Genomic DNA, 18,468 nt, shown 5'->3' with positions numbered 1-18,468 from the left:
CTTGTTTTCAACCCACTCGTGTTTTTAGCCTCAAAAACTGCATAAAAAACGGCATCCTTAGTGATGATGAGCGATTTTGATTTTAACAAATTGATTTGTCCCATCAGCAAAGAGTGTGAGGGGCGATACCTGCAGGTGACGAAACACCCACCTGCCTCTTGATTGACAGGGCTAGACATCTCACCTGGCCCTGACAATCTTGCGCCTGGGGCAGCGTCGGTGCATGTTCCGCTATACTTCTGGGTAACTGTGCATGAACAGTCGCTGCTTTGGAAGCGGAAGCCAAGCCTCTGCGCTACTTGGGGCAGTGGCTGAGGCGCGAGATTGTCAGGGCCAGGTGAGGTGTCCGAACCTGTCATTCAAGAGACGGGTAGACACTTCTTCACCTGCAGGGACAGCCCTTCACAGGTGAAGAACTGTTGCTGATGAAACAAATAAGTTTGCTCATCCCTATCTAGGATACATTTAGCGTGTTAGCTTTTTCCACAATATATGATAAACATAGACCCGCAAACGCAGTCTGCTAGAGCCTTACTGGGGGAAAAAATAGTCAAAAAAGCATTTAAATGGGATGCTGAGGAGTGTGTTTAGGAGTCAGGCCTTTACTCGTATAGTTACAGTCTTGTTTTTTTCTTCCCTCTTTTTATTTATTTTTTTAGAACCGGCTGAAGCGGTGTCTAGGAGTGCAGCTGTTCCTGAAGGGACTGAGCTGAGTACAGAACAGAAAGCACCTGCAGGTGACAGCAATTCTGCGAGAGAAGATTCGGGATTCTTATGTTGGAAGAAAGGATGTAACCAAGTGTTTAAAACCTCTGCTGCTCTCCAGACGCATTTCAACGAAGTTCACAACAAGCGCCCTCAATTGCCAGTCTCTGATCGCCACGTTTACAAGTATCGCTGCAACCAGTGCAGCTTAGCTTTCAAGACCATTGAAAAGCTTCAGTTGCATTCACAGTATCACGTGATCCGTGCTGCCACCATGTGCTGTCTTTGCCAGAGAAGCTTCCGCACATTCCAAGCTCTTAAGAAGCATCTGGAAACCAGCCATCTGGAGCTGAGCGAGTCTGACATTCAGCAGCTGTACAGTGGGCTTTTAGTAAATGGAGACATTACAAATGTGGGAGATGCTTCAATGGCAGATGATCAGAGCATGCTGGTAGATGATGAAAAGGAGGATGAGAGTGATCTAGAAGATAAGCAGAGTCCCACAGGGAGTGATTCAGGGTCTTTGCAAGAGGACTCCGGTTCTGAACCGAAGCGAGCGCTTCCTTTCCGTAAGGGCCCAAATTTTACAATGGAGAAGTTTTTGGATCCATCCCGACCCTATAAGTGTACAGTATGCAAAGAGTCTTTCACCCAGAAGAACATTCTGTTGGTCCATTACAATTCTGTCTCTCATCTGCACAAACTTAAGAGAGCATTGCAAGAATCAACAACTGGGCAGCCCGAGCCCACCAGTAGCCCAGACAACAAACCGTTCAAGTGCAACACCTGTAATGTTGCATACAGCCAGAGCTCCACTCTTGAAATCCATATGAGGTCTGTTTTACACCAAACAAAGGCCCGTGCAGCAAAACTAGAAGCAGCAAGTGGTAGCAGCAGTGGAGTTAGCGCCAGCAGTACTTGTACGTCTGCGACCTCCACAACAACCTCAAATCCTGTCAGTAGCAGTGTCACCACCATTTCAACCTGTACAACAACAGTTACACCTGCAGTGAGCTCCAGTTCCATGAGTCAAGCGCCTTCTGAACCAGTGGTCAACACTTGCCCAACTGGTCTAATTGCAGCTGGCGTTTCTTGCCCTCCTGAACACAAAGATGTTAACCGTAAAAAATTAGCAGACATGATAGCTTCCCGGCAGCATCAACAACAGCAGCAGCAGCAACAACAACAAGCCCAGACATTGGCACACGCCCAGGCACAGGTGCAAGCCCATTTCCAGCAAGAGCTGCAACAGCAAGCTGCCATCTTGCAATCTCAACTGTTGAACCAAACTCTTCTCCCTCATTTTCCCATGACCACTGAGACATTGCTTCAACTCCAGCAGCAGCAACACTTACTGTTTCCTTTCTACATCCCCAGTACGGATTTCCAGTTCAACCCAGAAGTCAGTTTGCCCCTGACTAGTGGCACGCTAACTTTGACAGGAAGTAGCGCAGGTTTGCTTGAAGACATGAAGACTCCACTACAACTTGCACAACAAGCTCATCCTCACCATTCGCATCTCCTCCAACAGCAGCAAATTCAGGCGTGCATGTCCGAGACTCACTCCACACTTCTGCAGCCATCAGAACAAAAGAACAAATCTGGGAAAGAAAGTCTAAAGGAGCTAAAGAAAGAAAAAGAGTTGTCCGAGAGAGCGGATGAAATGACAGCAGTTAGTGAGTCTGTATCCGATTCTTTGAAGTGTAAAGAAAAGAAAGACTTTGCGACTAGTTCCTCCTCTTCAGAGACTCTTTTGCTTCCACCTCGTATTGCTTCAGATGCTCGAGGGAATGCCACCAAAGCCTTGCTCGAAAATTTTGGTTTTGAACTTGTAATTCAATACAATGAAAACAAACAGAAAGCACAGAAAAAGAATGGGAAGAGTGAACAAACCGACTGTTTAGAGAAATTAGAATGCAGCTCATGTGGAAAGCTTTTCTCCAATATACTTATACTCAAAAGCCACCAGGAGCATGTTCACCAACGCTATTTGCCCTTTAAGCGACTAGAACAATTTGCCAAGCAATACAGAGACCACTATGATAAGTTATATCCATTGAGGCCTCAAACGCCAGAGGCTGCCCCACCACCCCCGCCACCTCCTCCTCCACCACCACCACCTCCGCCACCTCCTCCAGCAACTCCACAACCTGCTGTCACACCAACCATGCCGGTCTCTGCTCCTTCTCTCACTCCGCCTAGCATTTCACCAGCACAGTCATCGGTGTCATTAGCTCAACTTTCAATGCCAATGGAACTGCCAATTTTTTCACCGCTCATGATGCAAACAATGCCCATGCAGTCAATGCCAGCCCAGTTGCAACCACAGTTGGGGTCAGTAGACACCCTTTCTGCCGACTTGGCCCAGTTATATCAACATCAATTAAATCCCAATCTCCTGCAGCAGCAAAACAAGAGGCCAAGGACCAGGATCACTGATGATCAACTAAGAGTACTAAGGCAATATTTCGATATCAATAATTCCCCAAGTGAGGAACAGATTAAAGAAATGGCTGATAAATCTGCATTGCCACAAAAAGTCATTAAGCACTGGTTTAGAAACACTCTTTTTAAGGAGCGTCAACGCAACAAAGATTCCCCTTATAATTTTAATAATCCTCCCATTACTAGCTTGGAAGAACTGAAGATTGATTCTAGGCCGCCATCTCCAGAGCCTCAAAAACATGAATACTGGGGAAATAAGAGGTCTTCCAGAACGCGCTTTACAGACTACCAGCTTCGCGTTCTCCAAGACTTTTTTGATGCCAATGCCTATCCAAAAGATGATGAATTTGAGCAGCTTTCAAATCTACTCAACCTTCCTACACGCGTTATTGTGGTCTGGTTCCAGAATGCTCGGCAAAAAGCACGAAAGAACTACGAAAACCAAGCTGATGGCAAGGAAGGAGAGAGACGAGAGCTATCAAATGACCGGTATATCCGTACGAGCAACTTAAACTACCAATGTAAAAAGTGCAGTTTGGTGTTTCAGAGGATTTTTGACCTTATTAAACATCAGAAAAAGTTGTGCTATAAAGATGAAGATGAAGATCTGCATTATGACAGCCAAAATGAGGATTCGATGGATGCTACTGACTTGCTGACTCCATCAAGCTCATCATGTAGTACTCCTATGCCCTTTCAATCTTTTAGCAATGCAGCTTCAACGTCTACAAACACAGCCTGCACATCTTTCTCTCAACATTTGATGGACATGGATGAGCCTTCTGTGTATAGTACTAAATCGGACACTACCCAAGATGATAAACCAAAGCCTTTTGAATTTCCAAGGACGCAGCAAAACCAAACTCAAGAACAGCCACAGCAACCAAAGCAAGAGCTGCAGCAGCCTCAGAGCGCACAGTCTCAACCTCCACAGCAGGATCAATCCGAACAAAAATCTAGTGCAACGCCACAAAAGCTTCCACCAATCTCCTCTCCATCCATGCAAACGCAAGCCTCGCACTGTTCTATGACTCAGTCAAGTCCAAACACGGTGCAGATCTCTCACCATCCTATGAAGTCCCTTCATTCGACAACTCAACAGTTGCCCAATTTGTCACATCAGTTAATTCCATATCAATGTGATCAGTGCAAGCTGGCATTCCCTTCCTTTGAACATTGGCAAGAGCATCAGCAGCTCCATTTTCTTAGTGCTCAGAATCAGTTTATTCATCCTCAGTTTTTGGATCGACCAATAGATATGTCCTTTATGCTTTTCGACCCCAGTAATCCACTTCTAGCTGGACAGCTGCTTTCTGGGGGACTTTCTCAAATGCCAACTGGTTCGGCTACGTCTCCTTCAACACCATCCTCCACAATGAACTCTCTCAAGAGAAAACTGGAAGAAAAAGCTAGTGCAAGTCCAGGGGAGAACGATAGCGGAACAGGTGGCGATGAACCACATAGGGACAAGCGATTAAGAACCACAATTACACCGGAGCAACTAGAGATCTTGTACCAGAAATACTTGCTAGATTCTAACCCAACACGTAAAATGCTGGATCATATTGCCCATGAAGTCGGACTGAAGAAGAGGGTGGTTCAGGTGTGGTTTCAGAACACTCGTGCAAGGGAAAGAAAAGGTCAGTTTAGAGCGGTTGGCCCAGCACAGGCTCACAGACGTTGCCCTTTTTGCCGAGCTTTATTTAAGGCAAAAACTGCACTGGAAGCTCACATACGGTCCCGACATTGGCATGAAGCAAAACGAGCTGGCTATAATATGAATTTATCAGCAATGCTGGTTGATTGTGATGGAGGAATCCACATGAAAGATCTTTTTGACAGTAATGCATTTCATAACTTGCCACATAACAGCAATGATGGACAGTGTATTTCCCTTTCCCCAGTGAGTAAATCTATAGATCTTTCTCCTCGGACTCTGCTCAGCCCATCATCCATTAAAGTAGAAGGCATGGAAGATTTTGAGAGCCCTTCCATCTCATCTGTCAATTTAAGCTTTGATCAGACTAAATTAGACAACGATGATTGCTCCTCAGTGAATACTGCTATAACTGACACCACAACAGGAGATGAAGGCAATGCCGACAACGACAGCACAACGGGCATGTTGGCCGACAACAAATCTACATCTGCAACTAGTGACTGCTTGCAGAAATCTGCCATGTTGGCCATGTCGGAGTATGAGGACCAAATGTCTTCTGGATTGGTCAGCCCTGCTCCAAGCTATTACAGCAAAGAGTATGAGAATGAAGGTATAATTGATTATAGTGAAACTTCCAGTCTGGCAGATCCTTGTTCTCCTAGCCCAGGTGCAAGCGGCTCCGCTGGCAAGTCTGGGGACAGTGGGGATCGACCTGGTCAAAAAAGATTTCGAACACAAATGACAAATCTTCAGCTGAAAGTACTCAAATCCTGTTTTAATGATTATAGAACACCAACCATGTTGGAGTGTGAAGTCCTGGGCAATGATATTGGACTGCCAAAGAGAGTTGTCCAAGTGTGGTTTCAAAATGCCCGGGCAAAAGACAAGAAGTCCAAACTTAGTATGGCCAAGCACTTCGGTATAAACCAAACTAACTATGAGGGACCCAAAACAGAGTGCACTTTGTGTGGTATTAAATATAGCGCACGTCTGTCCGTGCGAGATCATATCTTCTCCCTGCAGCATATCTCCAAAGTTAAGGAAGCTATTGGAAGCCAGTTAGACAAGGAGAAAGAGTACTTTGATCCGGCCACTGTTAGACAACTAATGGCTCAGCAAGAGTTGGATAGAATTAAAAAAGCCAATGAGGTTCTGGGTTTGACTCCACAACAACAGGGTGTGTTTGAAAACCCCTCCCTACAAGCACTCAATCTTCCAACACCATACTCATCCCTACAAGGTATCCCTCCAGTACTGTTACCCGGTATCAACAGCCCATCTTTGCCAGGATTTACCCCTGCTAATACAGGTGGGCACCAGATGAGTGAGAGTAGTCGTGAAAGTGTTCTGATATCAGGTTAAGGCTACATGCACACGACCGTATGTGTTTTGCCATCCGTTTTTTTGTGTGTTTTTTTGCGGATCCATTGTAACAATGCCTAAAACGGACAAGAATAGGACATGTTCTATTTTTTTTTTGTGGGGCTACGGAACGGACATACTGATGCGGACAGCACACTGTGTGCTGTCAGCATTTTTTGCTGACCCATTGAAATGAATGGGTCCGCATCCTATCTGCAAAAAAAATGGAACGGACACGGAAACAAAATACGTTCGTGTGCATGTAGCCTAGTAATGACATGTCAACTATCAAGTCTTTTATTTTATTTTATTTTTTTATATATATTAAAGGTGTTGTCTGGTGGAATATTTTTTTTATTTTTTAAAAGCCCAGGATGGGTTAAAATTTTTAAAAAAATAACAAGCATTACTCACTAATTCCCCGCCACCATCATTCCGACACTGCTCCGATCCCCACTGCTCTCCACTTTCTGGTCTTGGCTCAACCCACAGGAAATGGCTGGAGCTGCCCGCACAGCCGATCACTGGCTGCAGCAGTGACCCACCTCAGCCAGTGATTGGCTGAGCAGGTATTTCCAGCCCCTTCCTGCTTGTTGCGCCAACACCAGAAATTGGAGACTGGAGCAGCAGCGAGGTATTGGTGAGGTTGGTAATGCTTCATTTTTTATTTTAACACATTCTGGCTTTTTAATGTTCCCCCAGACAATCCTAATAAAGGGAAGTATCACAGAAAATGTTTTCTTCCAGTAAGAACCAGATGGTGACACATTTTATTTTTTTCTAATGTTATTTTCTGACTGTAGATTATTATATTTTTTATATATATATTTTTTTATTCTATTAACATGGTTATGGGCGCTGCCATTTTGCATGAGCTGATTCTAACAGCTTTTACCCGGGTTCACACCTGAGCGTTCTGAAAGGAGCGCTCTGTATGCGCGATTGTACGGGCGTTTACAAGCGCGCATACAGAGACAAGCGAACACACATTGTCGCACGTTCCCGAAAGTCTATGTACAGGAACGCACGACAAACGGCCAAAAAAAACGCTCAAGTACTTGTTTGAGCGTCGGGCGTTTTACAGCGCGATCGTACGCGCTGTAAAACGCCCAGGTGAGAACCATTCCCATAGGGAAGCATTGGTTTCTCCTTGTTGTGCGTTTTACAGCGCGTAGGAACGCGCTGTAAAACGCTCAGGTGTGAACTTAGGGTAAGAGAGATGCTTTCTCGCAGCGACCATGGGCCATACACACAATAGCCAAGAGGGGACCTCACTGACTGTAATGGGACAGTTTTCTAGGCATGACCTATGGGTCAAGGGGGAGCAGATTAACGTGAACTGTACATACCAAGAAGTGGCGCCTATTAGTAGTCATAGTGGAGAAGTACCAAAACTGCTGAATTTCAGGTTTATTTTATTTTTTATTTTTTTTAGTACAGCTATTGACATATAAAATTAAAAATTACCACCAAAAAAATCTTAAAAAATGTTTAACACAAAAACTTGATTTAAACAATAGGTCATTTTCTGATGACTCATTCCCTTTAATTTTAAGAAGTTCCATCTTCCACCATTCATGTCATAGTTTTGGATAATTTTAGAACATTATTTTATGGGAAAAGCACTAATAAATTTAAATACACACTATATATGGCAGATTTAGCCAAGTGCAGCTGATTTAAGCGTTCTAGAAGTCTGTGCTTTGTGTTTGTTCCTTCAGGCATGCTTGATGATATAGACCAGTGATGGCTAACCTCCGGCACTCCAGCTGTGGTGAAACTACCACTCCCAGCATGCTCCATTCATTTCTGTGGAGTTCTGAGAACAGCCAAGCAAGTGTGCATGTTTCACCACAGCTGGAGCGCCGGAGGTTAGCCATCACAGATATAGATTATTACGTTCCTGGTTGGACCAGGCTGAGGCCTTTGTACTCGTATTCTCATTACTGATTGCATTGTCAGACATTACAATGTATCATTTTAACTGGAAGGCATATGTCAATCTTACTCCAGCCCCTTAAAGGGGTTTTCCACAAATGATATTTGTCCCCAATCGTTGGGGTTGGAGCGCTGGGACCTCTGCCAGTCACGAAAAACGGGTGTTCCTCCGTTTGAGTGGAGCGGCGCTCACGCATGTCCACAGCTGTTCCATAGACTGCCGAGGCTAGCCAAGTACAGTTCTTGCCTATTATTGGCAGTGTCATAGCGTTGAATGGAGCAGCAGTGGACATGCACAAGCAGGGCAAGATGGGACTCCCATTCTCGTGTTCAGCGGGGATGTTAGCAGTTGACCTCACCAGTAATTATGCCTTCTCCTGTTGACCGGGGGTGAATGTTGTTTGTGGGATAACTCATTTGATGCTTTTAGTATTGCTCATTCGTGGCTCTGCAGTAATGTTATTTTAATAGGAGATCAGAACACGTTGGAACTCTCCAAGTTCCCGCCTATGGGGTGAGATTTATTGCCATTGTTTTGTGGTGACTGGACTTGCCACATAGCATCCGGTATATAGAGACCACACATTCTGAATCCATCCGAATGGTCCATAATGAATCGCACCTGCACCACACATCAAGTCCACTCACTCTAGACATTGTCTTATATTACTAGCATCTTTCCATATGCTACTACATCTCCTACTATTAGGTGTCCTTGGGGTATGTCTAATGCAAGCCAATTCGTGCCATTGTTAGAAGAAATGTCCATTTTATTTTTCTTAAGAGGAATAGTTATGTTAATATTACTGCATGTGGTTATCCGCCATATGCTGTTAATGAAGAAAGCAGATTAGGAGTGCAGAGCCTAAATTGTTAGTCTACATACGTAATAGTCATTTTTCTTTTTCGAAACCATTCAGTTGACTAATTTTTTTTTCTTCTTTTATTGATTCCAGCTTTAAGTTCTCCCAAATCCAATGTGATGGGCATGTCCAACACCACAGTTCCTTCACCTGGGCTCCCTACTTCTGGGCAACCAAACAAACAGCCTCCCAAGTCGTTAAGCCCCAGCATCCCTTCACAGACGCTCCCTGTACCTGCTCCCCAACCTCAAGAGTTGCAGAAAGAAAAAGACGGTGAGAAGTTGAAAGAGAAGGAAAGGGTGAAAGCACTAAAGAAAGAGAAGGGGGAAACTCAAGCATCCACTTCCAGCTCGATGCCTGGCATGGAGTATGTGGTAGATCCATCCCAGCTGCAGGCTTTGCAAGCAGCCTTGACATCGGATCCATCTGCCTTGCTCACGAGCCAGTTTCTTCCTTACTTTGTTCCTGGCTTTTCTCCTTACTACAGTGCTCAGATTCCAGGAGCCTTGCCGGGTGGTTACCTGCAGCCAATGTATGGAATGGAAAGTCTGTTCCCTTACAACCCAGCAATCTCCCAAGCTCTGATGGGGATTTCACCAAATTCGTTGCTACAACAATATCAACAGTATCAGCAAAGCTTACAAGAAGCCCTACAGCAGCAGCAGCGCCAGCTCCAAATGCAGCAGCAAAAACAGCAGCAGCAACATCACCACCATCAAAGACTGCAGCAGCAACAGCCCAAAGCAAGCCAAACCCCAACACCTTCTATTGTTTCTCCCTCTAACAAAGACCCTGCCAAAGACTCCCCAAAGATGGAAGAACGTAACCCTGCAGCCCTTGAGGTATTGCACTCCAAAAAGCACCCAGAAGAAGTGGAAAACCAAGGTGCAGACTGTCTCTTGGACCCACTTATAGTCCCAAAGGTGCAGTACAAGTTGGTCTGCCGGAAGTGTGAGCTGAGCTTCAGCAGTGAGGAGGCGGCTATTAGCCATGTGAAGTCCCTCTGCTACTTTGGCCAATCTGTGGTTAACCTGCAAGAGTTTGTGACCTGTGTCCCCACTGGTGACAGTAGCGGCTCCTACCGCTGCTTAGGCTGTGAGGCCACTATGTGTGGGAGCGATGCTCTGCGTCAACATCTGGAGTCACCCTTGCACAAACACAGAACAATCAAAAGAACAGCAAGAAATGCCAAAGAGCACCCTAGTTTATTACCTCACTCTGCCTGCTTCCCCAATCCTGACACCGCATCTACCTCTCAGTCCGCGGCTGACTCCAAAGCCAGCCGCTCACCTCCTTCCCCTTCTGCTTCTCCCCACGCCTCCACAAAGACTTGGTCTCACAGTACTCCCAGAAAACCACCTCCTCTCCCCACATTCTCCTCATCCTCAACAGTTACCTCAAGCCCGTGCAGCACCTCAGGGGTTGCGACCTCCTTTCCAACAGACGGTTTCTCTGAGGAATCTGATTCGGACCTCAGCCAAAAGTCTGACAGGGTGGGAAGTCCCGTAGGCGCTCCTGAGAACCCAAGCTGTCACGAGGACGGCTCTCGAACTGCTGTGGGAGTGGGTTCTTTACGACTGTAGACTTCGGAGTTGGACGATGATATAATAATAATAAATATGAATTTTAAATAATAAAAGATAAATAACAAAACCAGTTTCACAAACAAAATACTGCAAATTCCAAAGCTTTTAACCAAAAAAAAAGAGGAACCCCTCCCTCCCCCCCAGTGTGGATTTTTAATTCCTGCACCTAACCCACTGCCCTGTTTTCTTCCCCTTTAACCTAGTGTCGCATCCGGCTGTAACACAGGGAACTGGGCCCAACCTTTTCTTGTCCCTTTTTGTGGAGATCGGCAGCCCTTTTGCTCATCTAGAATGGCTTTGTTAAGAAGAAACCAATGGAATTGTGTTATTCTCAGGTCAAATGTTCACACCGTGTTCTGACTCTGGTCTTGGAATTTTATATATACATATATATGGATAGGGATATATATGTGTGTGTATATATGTATTTATTTTATTTTATTTTTTTATGATTTTATTTTAATTTTTTTTCTTTTGGTTCAGTAACTTTTTTTTTTTTTTTTTTTAAGTAATTGCTAACTTAACCGGGCAGAAAAAAAAAAAATATTCAGGACTGTGTTTAAAAAAAAAAAATGCCTCCCATGGGACAAAAATTGTTGGGTGGCATTCATGCTTTATTATTTCCACATCCAGGAACCACAGCTCAAAAAAAAAATATATATATATATATACTTTAAAGAGTAATGAACAGACTTTCTGTATTTCTTGTAGATGAGGCCATTCATTCAAGACAGTTTTCAGACATGGATATGATCCTTTGTGTATTTTTATTTTTAAGTTTTTTTTGTGTCCAAAGGCGTTTCTCATTTTGACACATGTCGTGGGTCGTGAATGCCCCACGTGCCACATTGTAAACCAACCTGTTAGCTCTTTAACCAAAAGACAGCTTTCCCTCTACCCATTCCCTTTTATTGTTACATATATATATATATATATATATATATATATATATATATTATTATTTTTTATTTTTTTTATTTATTTTTTTTTTTAAGATTACTCGGCTCTTACCAGCAGGGATCGTTCACTGCTAAAAATAAATTTATTAGAATTTTTTTATTTTTTTTTTCCCTCCCAGTGGGAGACATAGCTCTTCATAGCCTGCATTAGCAGTGCTGTACATAGCGTGTTACAGGCGCTGCCCTCGCCCCAGATGAGCTTTACTTGCAACACAGCCTGACGTCGGGATTTGGGGGGAGAAGGTTTGCCGGTAAAGGTTGTAATATTCCCTGTTGTTTGGTGTTTGTAATCCGCACACTTTTCCCATCCCCAGTGTTACCTGTTTACTCTGTTTCATGTCAGTAGGCAGAGGTCTGTTTTGTTTTGAAGAAAAAACAAAAAAAAGTGGAAAAAAAAATAACCATTTGTATGTGTATGTATACATGCGTGTGTGTATATGTATGCATAGATACATTGTCACACACAGACGTGTGCACACACATTTCTTATATATTTTTTTTTTTTGAATGAAAACTGATGCTTTAAATAAAATCCAAAGAGAAGCCTCCCTTGTGTGTTGGCCCGGAAGGCTTTGTTTGACTTATACGCACACATACGCATACGAGCTACCACCATGTTACGGATCCAAAGAACTAATCTGTGTCCAGTATATCACACAAGATGGAAAACTATGTCTGTTATATGGAATTGGTGTGTGGTTATATAACTTATCAACTGGTCTACAGCAATGCTATTTTTTTTGCTCAGGTTGCTTCAAGGAAGACAATAGTCAAAGTTTAAATAAGAAATAACTCTGTTATTGACTCTAATAGTATGGATTTTATCATGCAGTAACAGTTTTAGAAAGGTAAGAGAATACAGGTCATTATTGAGCGTTTGTTTCATCGGGCTGTTCTCGGAACTGCCTGCTCCCGGTGACCGCATTTGATTTCAGACCGGCTCCCGGCACAGGCACAGGTAAGGGCTTACCTGTGCATCGCCGGACGGGTGAGTCTACCTTACTAAAGATGGCAGCCCGCATGTGTTCGCTGGCGAACACTGCGAACTGACCATCACTGTTTACTACTACCATCATGAGCCATTGCATTGCATTTGCTGCCATATTGTGCTCCACAAGTATTACTGCTTTATGCCCATCTGCATAATCATAGACCTATGGAGCTTCACAGAAGTGTGCGGTTGCTGAATTATGGCCCTGTATATCAGATTGTACAACTGCATGAAAAAGGGGGTCAGTCAGCACATCCCAATGCGCAGGTGCACGTCGCCATGGCTAGAAACACAAGGGAAAAAAACAATGCAACAGCACTTTGCAAACACAAATAATGTACAATAATGCCATAGTTATAGATAATAATCTGGTGCTAATGCTACACTTATTTTGTGAATTTGATATTCTGGGCAAATACATTTTGTACAAAATAATTTGGGCCTGTCTGCCAGCGTCAAGGCGATCTCTATAAGACGGGAACTTAACACTAAATACTACCTGTTATGTGCCATAATGGCCACTGTAAAATACAGGGAATGCAGGTTCCACATGCATGCTGGGTCCACTCTGCCTGTTACCATTATCAGATTGTACAGTCGTCATATTAATAGAATAATCATCTTTTAAAGCGCTGTCTTCCTGAGCACTTTACAGTCACAGGGCCCGAGGCCCTGCTCACAGGAGCTTACAATCTATAGGGATGACAAAAAAGGTGAAAGGACTTGTGTTGTAGAATGGTCCACAGCACACACCTTTTATACGAAATAGGATCGTACACATATAGCTGCAGGAGTCGTTCCATAGGCTGTATCTGTGTATGTACAGATACCAAGTGCATCAGGGTGCAAGGAAGAAATAAAAAGTCAGAAATTTAGAGCTGAGAATAATGCATTAAAAATGTATTCTATACAATGAGGGCCGCCAGTGCAGGAGGCCTTACAATATAGGAAGAAAACCTCATGATTATAGAGACCATATGAGCGATTATAAGCAGATGGCAACGGTAAGCTAAACCTACTGTACATAAAGTATGTAGTAATGTGAGGTTCTATGAAGGATGCCTTGGGTCCAGAATTAGAGGGACATGTAGGAAGTCAGACTGCTATCTTTTTTAAAGTGTAGCTCAATATGTTTCCTGATGCTGGAGACCCGAGAGCAATGTGGGAGATCAGCTGACAGTTACCCAGAACGAAGTTGTCAAAAAGGGGTGTTGTGCCAATGGACTTTGATGGGTCGGTGGAACCACTGAATGGGAGAGCAGGGGTCTAATGTTTGTCATTGATCATTAAGACCTAGACAGAAAGGGAAGGAGGAGTGGTGTACACGGAAACCCTACATCTCCAACCTTTTTGGCTTTAAAGGGGTTTTCCAAGACTTTTTATCAGCGGGAGTCCCAGGCGTCAGACCCCCACCAATCAGACAAGGATGACCTATCCAGAAGATAGAAAAGTAATAATGGTTTACAGCAGCACCCACGGACCTTATCGACACTCCCGGAATGTAACAGCCTGTCCACGACCGCAGATCCCCAGCGGGCCACAGATCATCAATCAAACAGCGAGTGACCTCAGCATCTCCAGACGGATCTTTATTCATCGTACATCCATGAATGTGTACAAAAAGATCAATAAAGTGCAACGTTTCAGCTAAATGGTAGCCTTTTTCAAGCTTGAAAAATGCTACCATGTAGCCGAAATGGTGCACTTTATTGCTCTTTTTGTACACATTTACCTCAAACAGTAAATTTAATTAAAGGTGTTGCTCAGGACTCAAATATTGATGACCTATTGACATATGTCAATCTATTACCAATAACCTTCAATATTTCCCAGGTCTAGTAGCAAGTTTCATATTCACTAGTGTATTAGGCTAATTTCAGATAAGCTAGTTTTTTGTCCGGACTGAGACCTGACCCATTAATTTCACTGGGTATATAAGTTTTTCACTGACCATCTGCCCGTTCAGGAAAAATTGCAGCATATCCTATCTTCATCCAAAGGACTGGTCTATTCTTGTCAATAGAGTCAGTGAGAGGCTGTGTGATATTCTTCAGTTTTTCTTTACACACCAGAAAATGTAATGGATGCAATCTTGCCGGAAAAAACTGAAACCCTGAACGCAATTGCAGACAAAACTGATTCAACTTGCTTGCAAGACCATCAGTTTCTCACTGAACAGACCCCGACACATTCTGTATCGCTTGTGTGAAAGAGGCCTCAGTTTGGGGGCAGTTGGTATTCATCTGTTTCACAAATGATCCATTAGTGTGGGTGGCCTGTTCTCTCCCTGCTGCAGCTTTGGATTGTATGTAGAAGGATTTCCTTATTGGTTAGCCTCTCTTTAAATATTTCTGGTTTCTCCAGTGGGCTGCTGGTTATAGCGTAAGCTCTGTGTGTTTTGAATCCAGTGTATATTCTAGTATCTTTCCTTACCTAGTTTGCATCTTGTCAACTTTTGTTTTGTTTTTGTGGTGGTTCTAGTTTAGTCCATGTTTGTCTCCGAATCTTGTACTTTGTAGTTAGTTTTTCCTTTTGTTTCTGGTCTCTGGATCCCAGTGCCCTCCTGTTTTAGTGTTTTGAACAATGAGGGCCAGTGTTCAAATAGAGATTCAGAGAGAGTTGGTAAAAGAGGACCTGACACCAAAAATGCTATGCAATCTGGCAGCACCATGTTATAGGCAGGGGTGTATCTAGCCTTTCTGCTGCCTGAGGCGAAAACTGAAAAACGCTCCCCCCAGGTCAATTTATTAACCTAACCCCTTTGGCACAATGAAATCGCTCATTGCCCATGGCCCTTCTGCTGCCCCACTCTTGCTCCTTCCTGGTGCTGCCTGAAGCAATCGCCTCACCTGGCATCCCTGGTGGTGCACCCCTGGTTATATGGCAGGAGAAGCTGAGCAGATTAATATATATGCTTGTGGGAAAGATTCATGAAAACATGTCATTTAGGCTACATGCACACGAACATTGTTTGTGTCTGTTACGTTTTTGTTTTTTTTTGGATGGGATGCGGCCCCAATCATTTCAATGGGTCCGCAAAAAATGCGGACAACACACCGTGTGCTGTCCACATCAGTATGTCCGTTCCGTAGCCCCGCAAAAAAATATGACCTGTCTTATTCTTGTCTGTTTTAGGCATTGTTACAATGGATCCGCCCAAAAAAACGGATGGCATACAGATGGCATCTTTTTTTTTTTGCGGACCGCAAAACACATATGGTTGTGTGCATGTAGCTTTATCCATTTACATCTCTGCTTTTTGTACTTTCTGTGAACAGCAACGGTACAGGGAGGAGGGCTTATCAGTGATTGACAGCATTGTGTGTATAAGTGTTCAGAGAGAGACAGCTGTCAATCACTGATCCCTCCCTCCTGTACCTATAAATCTTCACAGGGCTGCAGATGTAAATGTCAAAATTACAAGTTTTCCAACTTATAATTTCCCACAAAAATATGCATCAATCTGCTCAGCTTATTCTGCTTTATAACATGGTGCTTTCAGATTGCATTGCATTTTTTGGTGACAGGTCCTCTTTTAAAGGCTATGTACACCCCTGCATTTTTATAATGCATTTTTTTCATTTGGTCTTTATTAAAAAATATTAAGCCGTTCTGTCACAAAAGGTTAACTGTTTTTCTAGGTGTGTGCATCCTACTTTCACTTTGTGTCGGTCATCTAATAACCCTTATCTCTGAATTACTAAGAGGTAATAAACACTTATTTAAGCCACATTCTTATCAGTAAGATAAAGATTGAACTTTCAGTGTTTAAGGGGTGACATTGGAGATGAGGAGCCCCTCAGCTCGCTCTCTGACCGAGCATAGAGAAAATTCAGATCCTGCTAGTACAGCATCTCGGCTCTGTACAGAGAAAAGGACTTATTTTTTGTAAAGACCAATTGAAAAAATGATTTCTTTTTAACAATGCAAAAATATAAAATAAAATCATACAAAATACAATTTAAAAAAATAGCCTCCCAAGGTGTACATAGCCTTTAAGATCAGTTGTCTGTTTTTTGTTTTTTTTTTCCTCTGGTTATCATCATTCATCTGTCCCAATACCTGACTGCCATCACCATCGTCCATTTACCATCACCATACGGTTCCTGTCATCTGTTGGTGAGTTCCAGTTTTATTGTATTCTTGTTAAATTTTAGTGTTGATACATGTTTCATATTATTGTTCATTTGACTGTCCAGCTGTCACACAGTTTGGCCCTGCTGTAAGGGTATTTGAGTACTGGGACACACTTTTAGAACCTGGAAAGGTGACTGCTATAGGTAAAGTCCATTTTTGAAATCTAGGGTTCAGCTGGAGTAGCACGTATTGCCAGCATAGTTCAGGAATATGCGGTCGCTGCCTTTCTATCAGCATGTGTATCCATAAAGTCAAAAGGTCTATGTCCATGAAGTACTGGTTCATTGCACAGGACCAGAGCCACTCATGTGTCTGGTATTGCAGTTCTGCCACATTTATTTAAATATGGCAGTGCTGCACCCTCCGGCACGGCCATGGACAGCGTCTCTGGAATTATTATTATTTTTTTTTCTAATATTCTTGAAGAAATAACTGATACTGCATCCCTGCATTCCCCGGCGCTTGACTCTATATGTACACTTCAGAAGCATCTGGGCATAAAATATTAATTTAACATTTGAATTAGTAAAATTTGATACATAATTGGGGCTTCCGGTATTTGCATAGGACATAGGCAGACAGTCCACTCAGGATTGCCTAGTCCCTAAAGCTGAAACGTACCTTAAAGGTCCTGCAGAAAATGTTAATTATGAAAGGCTTTGAAGCCAATCATTTATCACTGGAGTCTATACATTGCTTGCGCACTAAATGAAAAAGCAGTCCTGGGCACGAGAGAGTCCAACACCTTTTCCTATAGTGTGCAAGCATGACCACCGCTGCTGGATTACAGGGTGGTCATAACCCCTGGTGACGAGCAGTGTATAATGTGATGGGAAAAATGAATTCAGCAAGCAAAGGAGGCAATATGGAAAATCCCAATACATTAGGAAGCGCCTTGTAGTAACTTTCTCCACATAAATGCCATTTGCTGAAGTCAGTCCACCCCTCACATTTTTGTATATATTTTATTCTATCTTTTTATAGGACAGCACCGAAGATCTGACCCTTTGATACAATGTACAGTAGTCCGTGTACAGCTTGTATAACTGTAAATTAGATGTGCCACACACAGCCATTAATGTCTAAACCACTGGCAACAAAAGTGAGTACATCCCTAAGTGAAAACGGCCAAATTGTGCCTAATTAGCCATTTTCCCTCCCCGGTGTCATGTGGCTTGTTAGTGTTACAAGGTCTCAGGTGTGAATGGGGAGCAGGTGTGTTAACTTTGGCGTTATCCCTCTCGCACTCTCTCATACCGGTCACTGGAAGTTTAACATGGCTCCTCATGGCAAAGAACTCTCTGAGGATCTGAAAAAAAAAAAAATGTTTTGCTCTACATAAAGATGGCCGAGGCTATAAAAATGCCAACACCCTAAAACTGAGCTGCAGAATGGTGACCAAGACCATACAGCGGTTTAACAAGACTTTTCAGAACAGGGCCTTGTCATGGTTGTCCAAAGAAGTCAACTGAATTGTCAGGTTTTGGGGCAGCATGAGTGCTGCCGGCTGTGGGGAGCTACAGTTCAGTGAGGGAACCATGAATGCCAACATATACTGTGATATACTGAAGTAAAGAATGATTCCCTCCCTTCAGAAACTGGGCCGCAGGGCAGTATTCCAACATGAGAACGACCCCAAACACCTCCAAGACGACCACTGAGGGTAAAGGTGCTGGACTGGCCAAGCATGTCTCCAGGCCTAAACCCTATTGAACATCTGCTGAGCATCCTCAAACAGAAGGTGGAGGAGCGCAAGGTCTCTGACATCCACCACTCCGTGATGTCGTCATGGAGGATGGAAGGGGATTCCAGTGGCCACCTG

At 43.5% G+C, this 18,468-nt stretch overlaps 1 protein-coding gene across 3 annotated transcripts in view; it reads left to right on the top strand.

Moving 5' to 3' along the window:
- The window catches only part of ZFHX3 (zinc finger homeobox 3), an 81,326-nt gene extending 70,289 nt beyond the window's left edge, over positions 1-11,037 (top strand). For 2 of the 3 annotated variants that reach the window (XM_040409300.1, XM_040409299.1), the window contains exons 9-10: positions 660-6,119; positions 9,067-11,037. In XM_040409300.1, the coding sequence (XP_040265234.1) occupies positions 660-6,119; positions 9,067-10,556 (6,950 nt within the window). In that variant the 3' untranslated portion in view covers positions 10,557-11,037. The remainder of the gene's footprint in view (positions 1-659; positions 6,120-9,066) is intronic. The other variant, XM_040409301.1, reaches the window with a different exon arrangement.
- Positions 11,038-18,468: the final 7,431 nt, after the last annotated feature.

The sequence above is a fragment of the Bufo bufo genome, chromosome 10 (genome assembly GCF_905171765.1).
Source record: "Bufo bufo chromosome 10, aBufBuf1.1, whole genome shotgun sequence".
In the NCBI taxonomy this organism is placed as follows: domain Eukaryota; kingdom Metazoa; phylum Chordata; class Amphibia; order Anura; family Bufonidae; genus Bufo; species Bufo bufo.
Note: the sequence above shows the minus strand (reverse complement) of the source record. Positions and strands in the feature narration are given on the sequence as shown.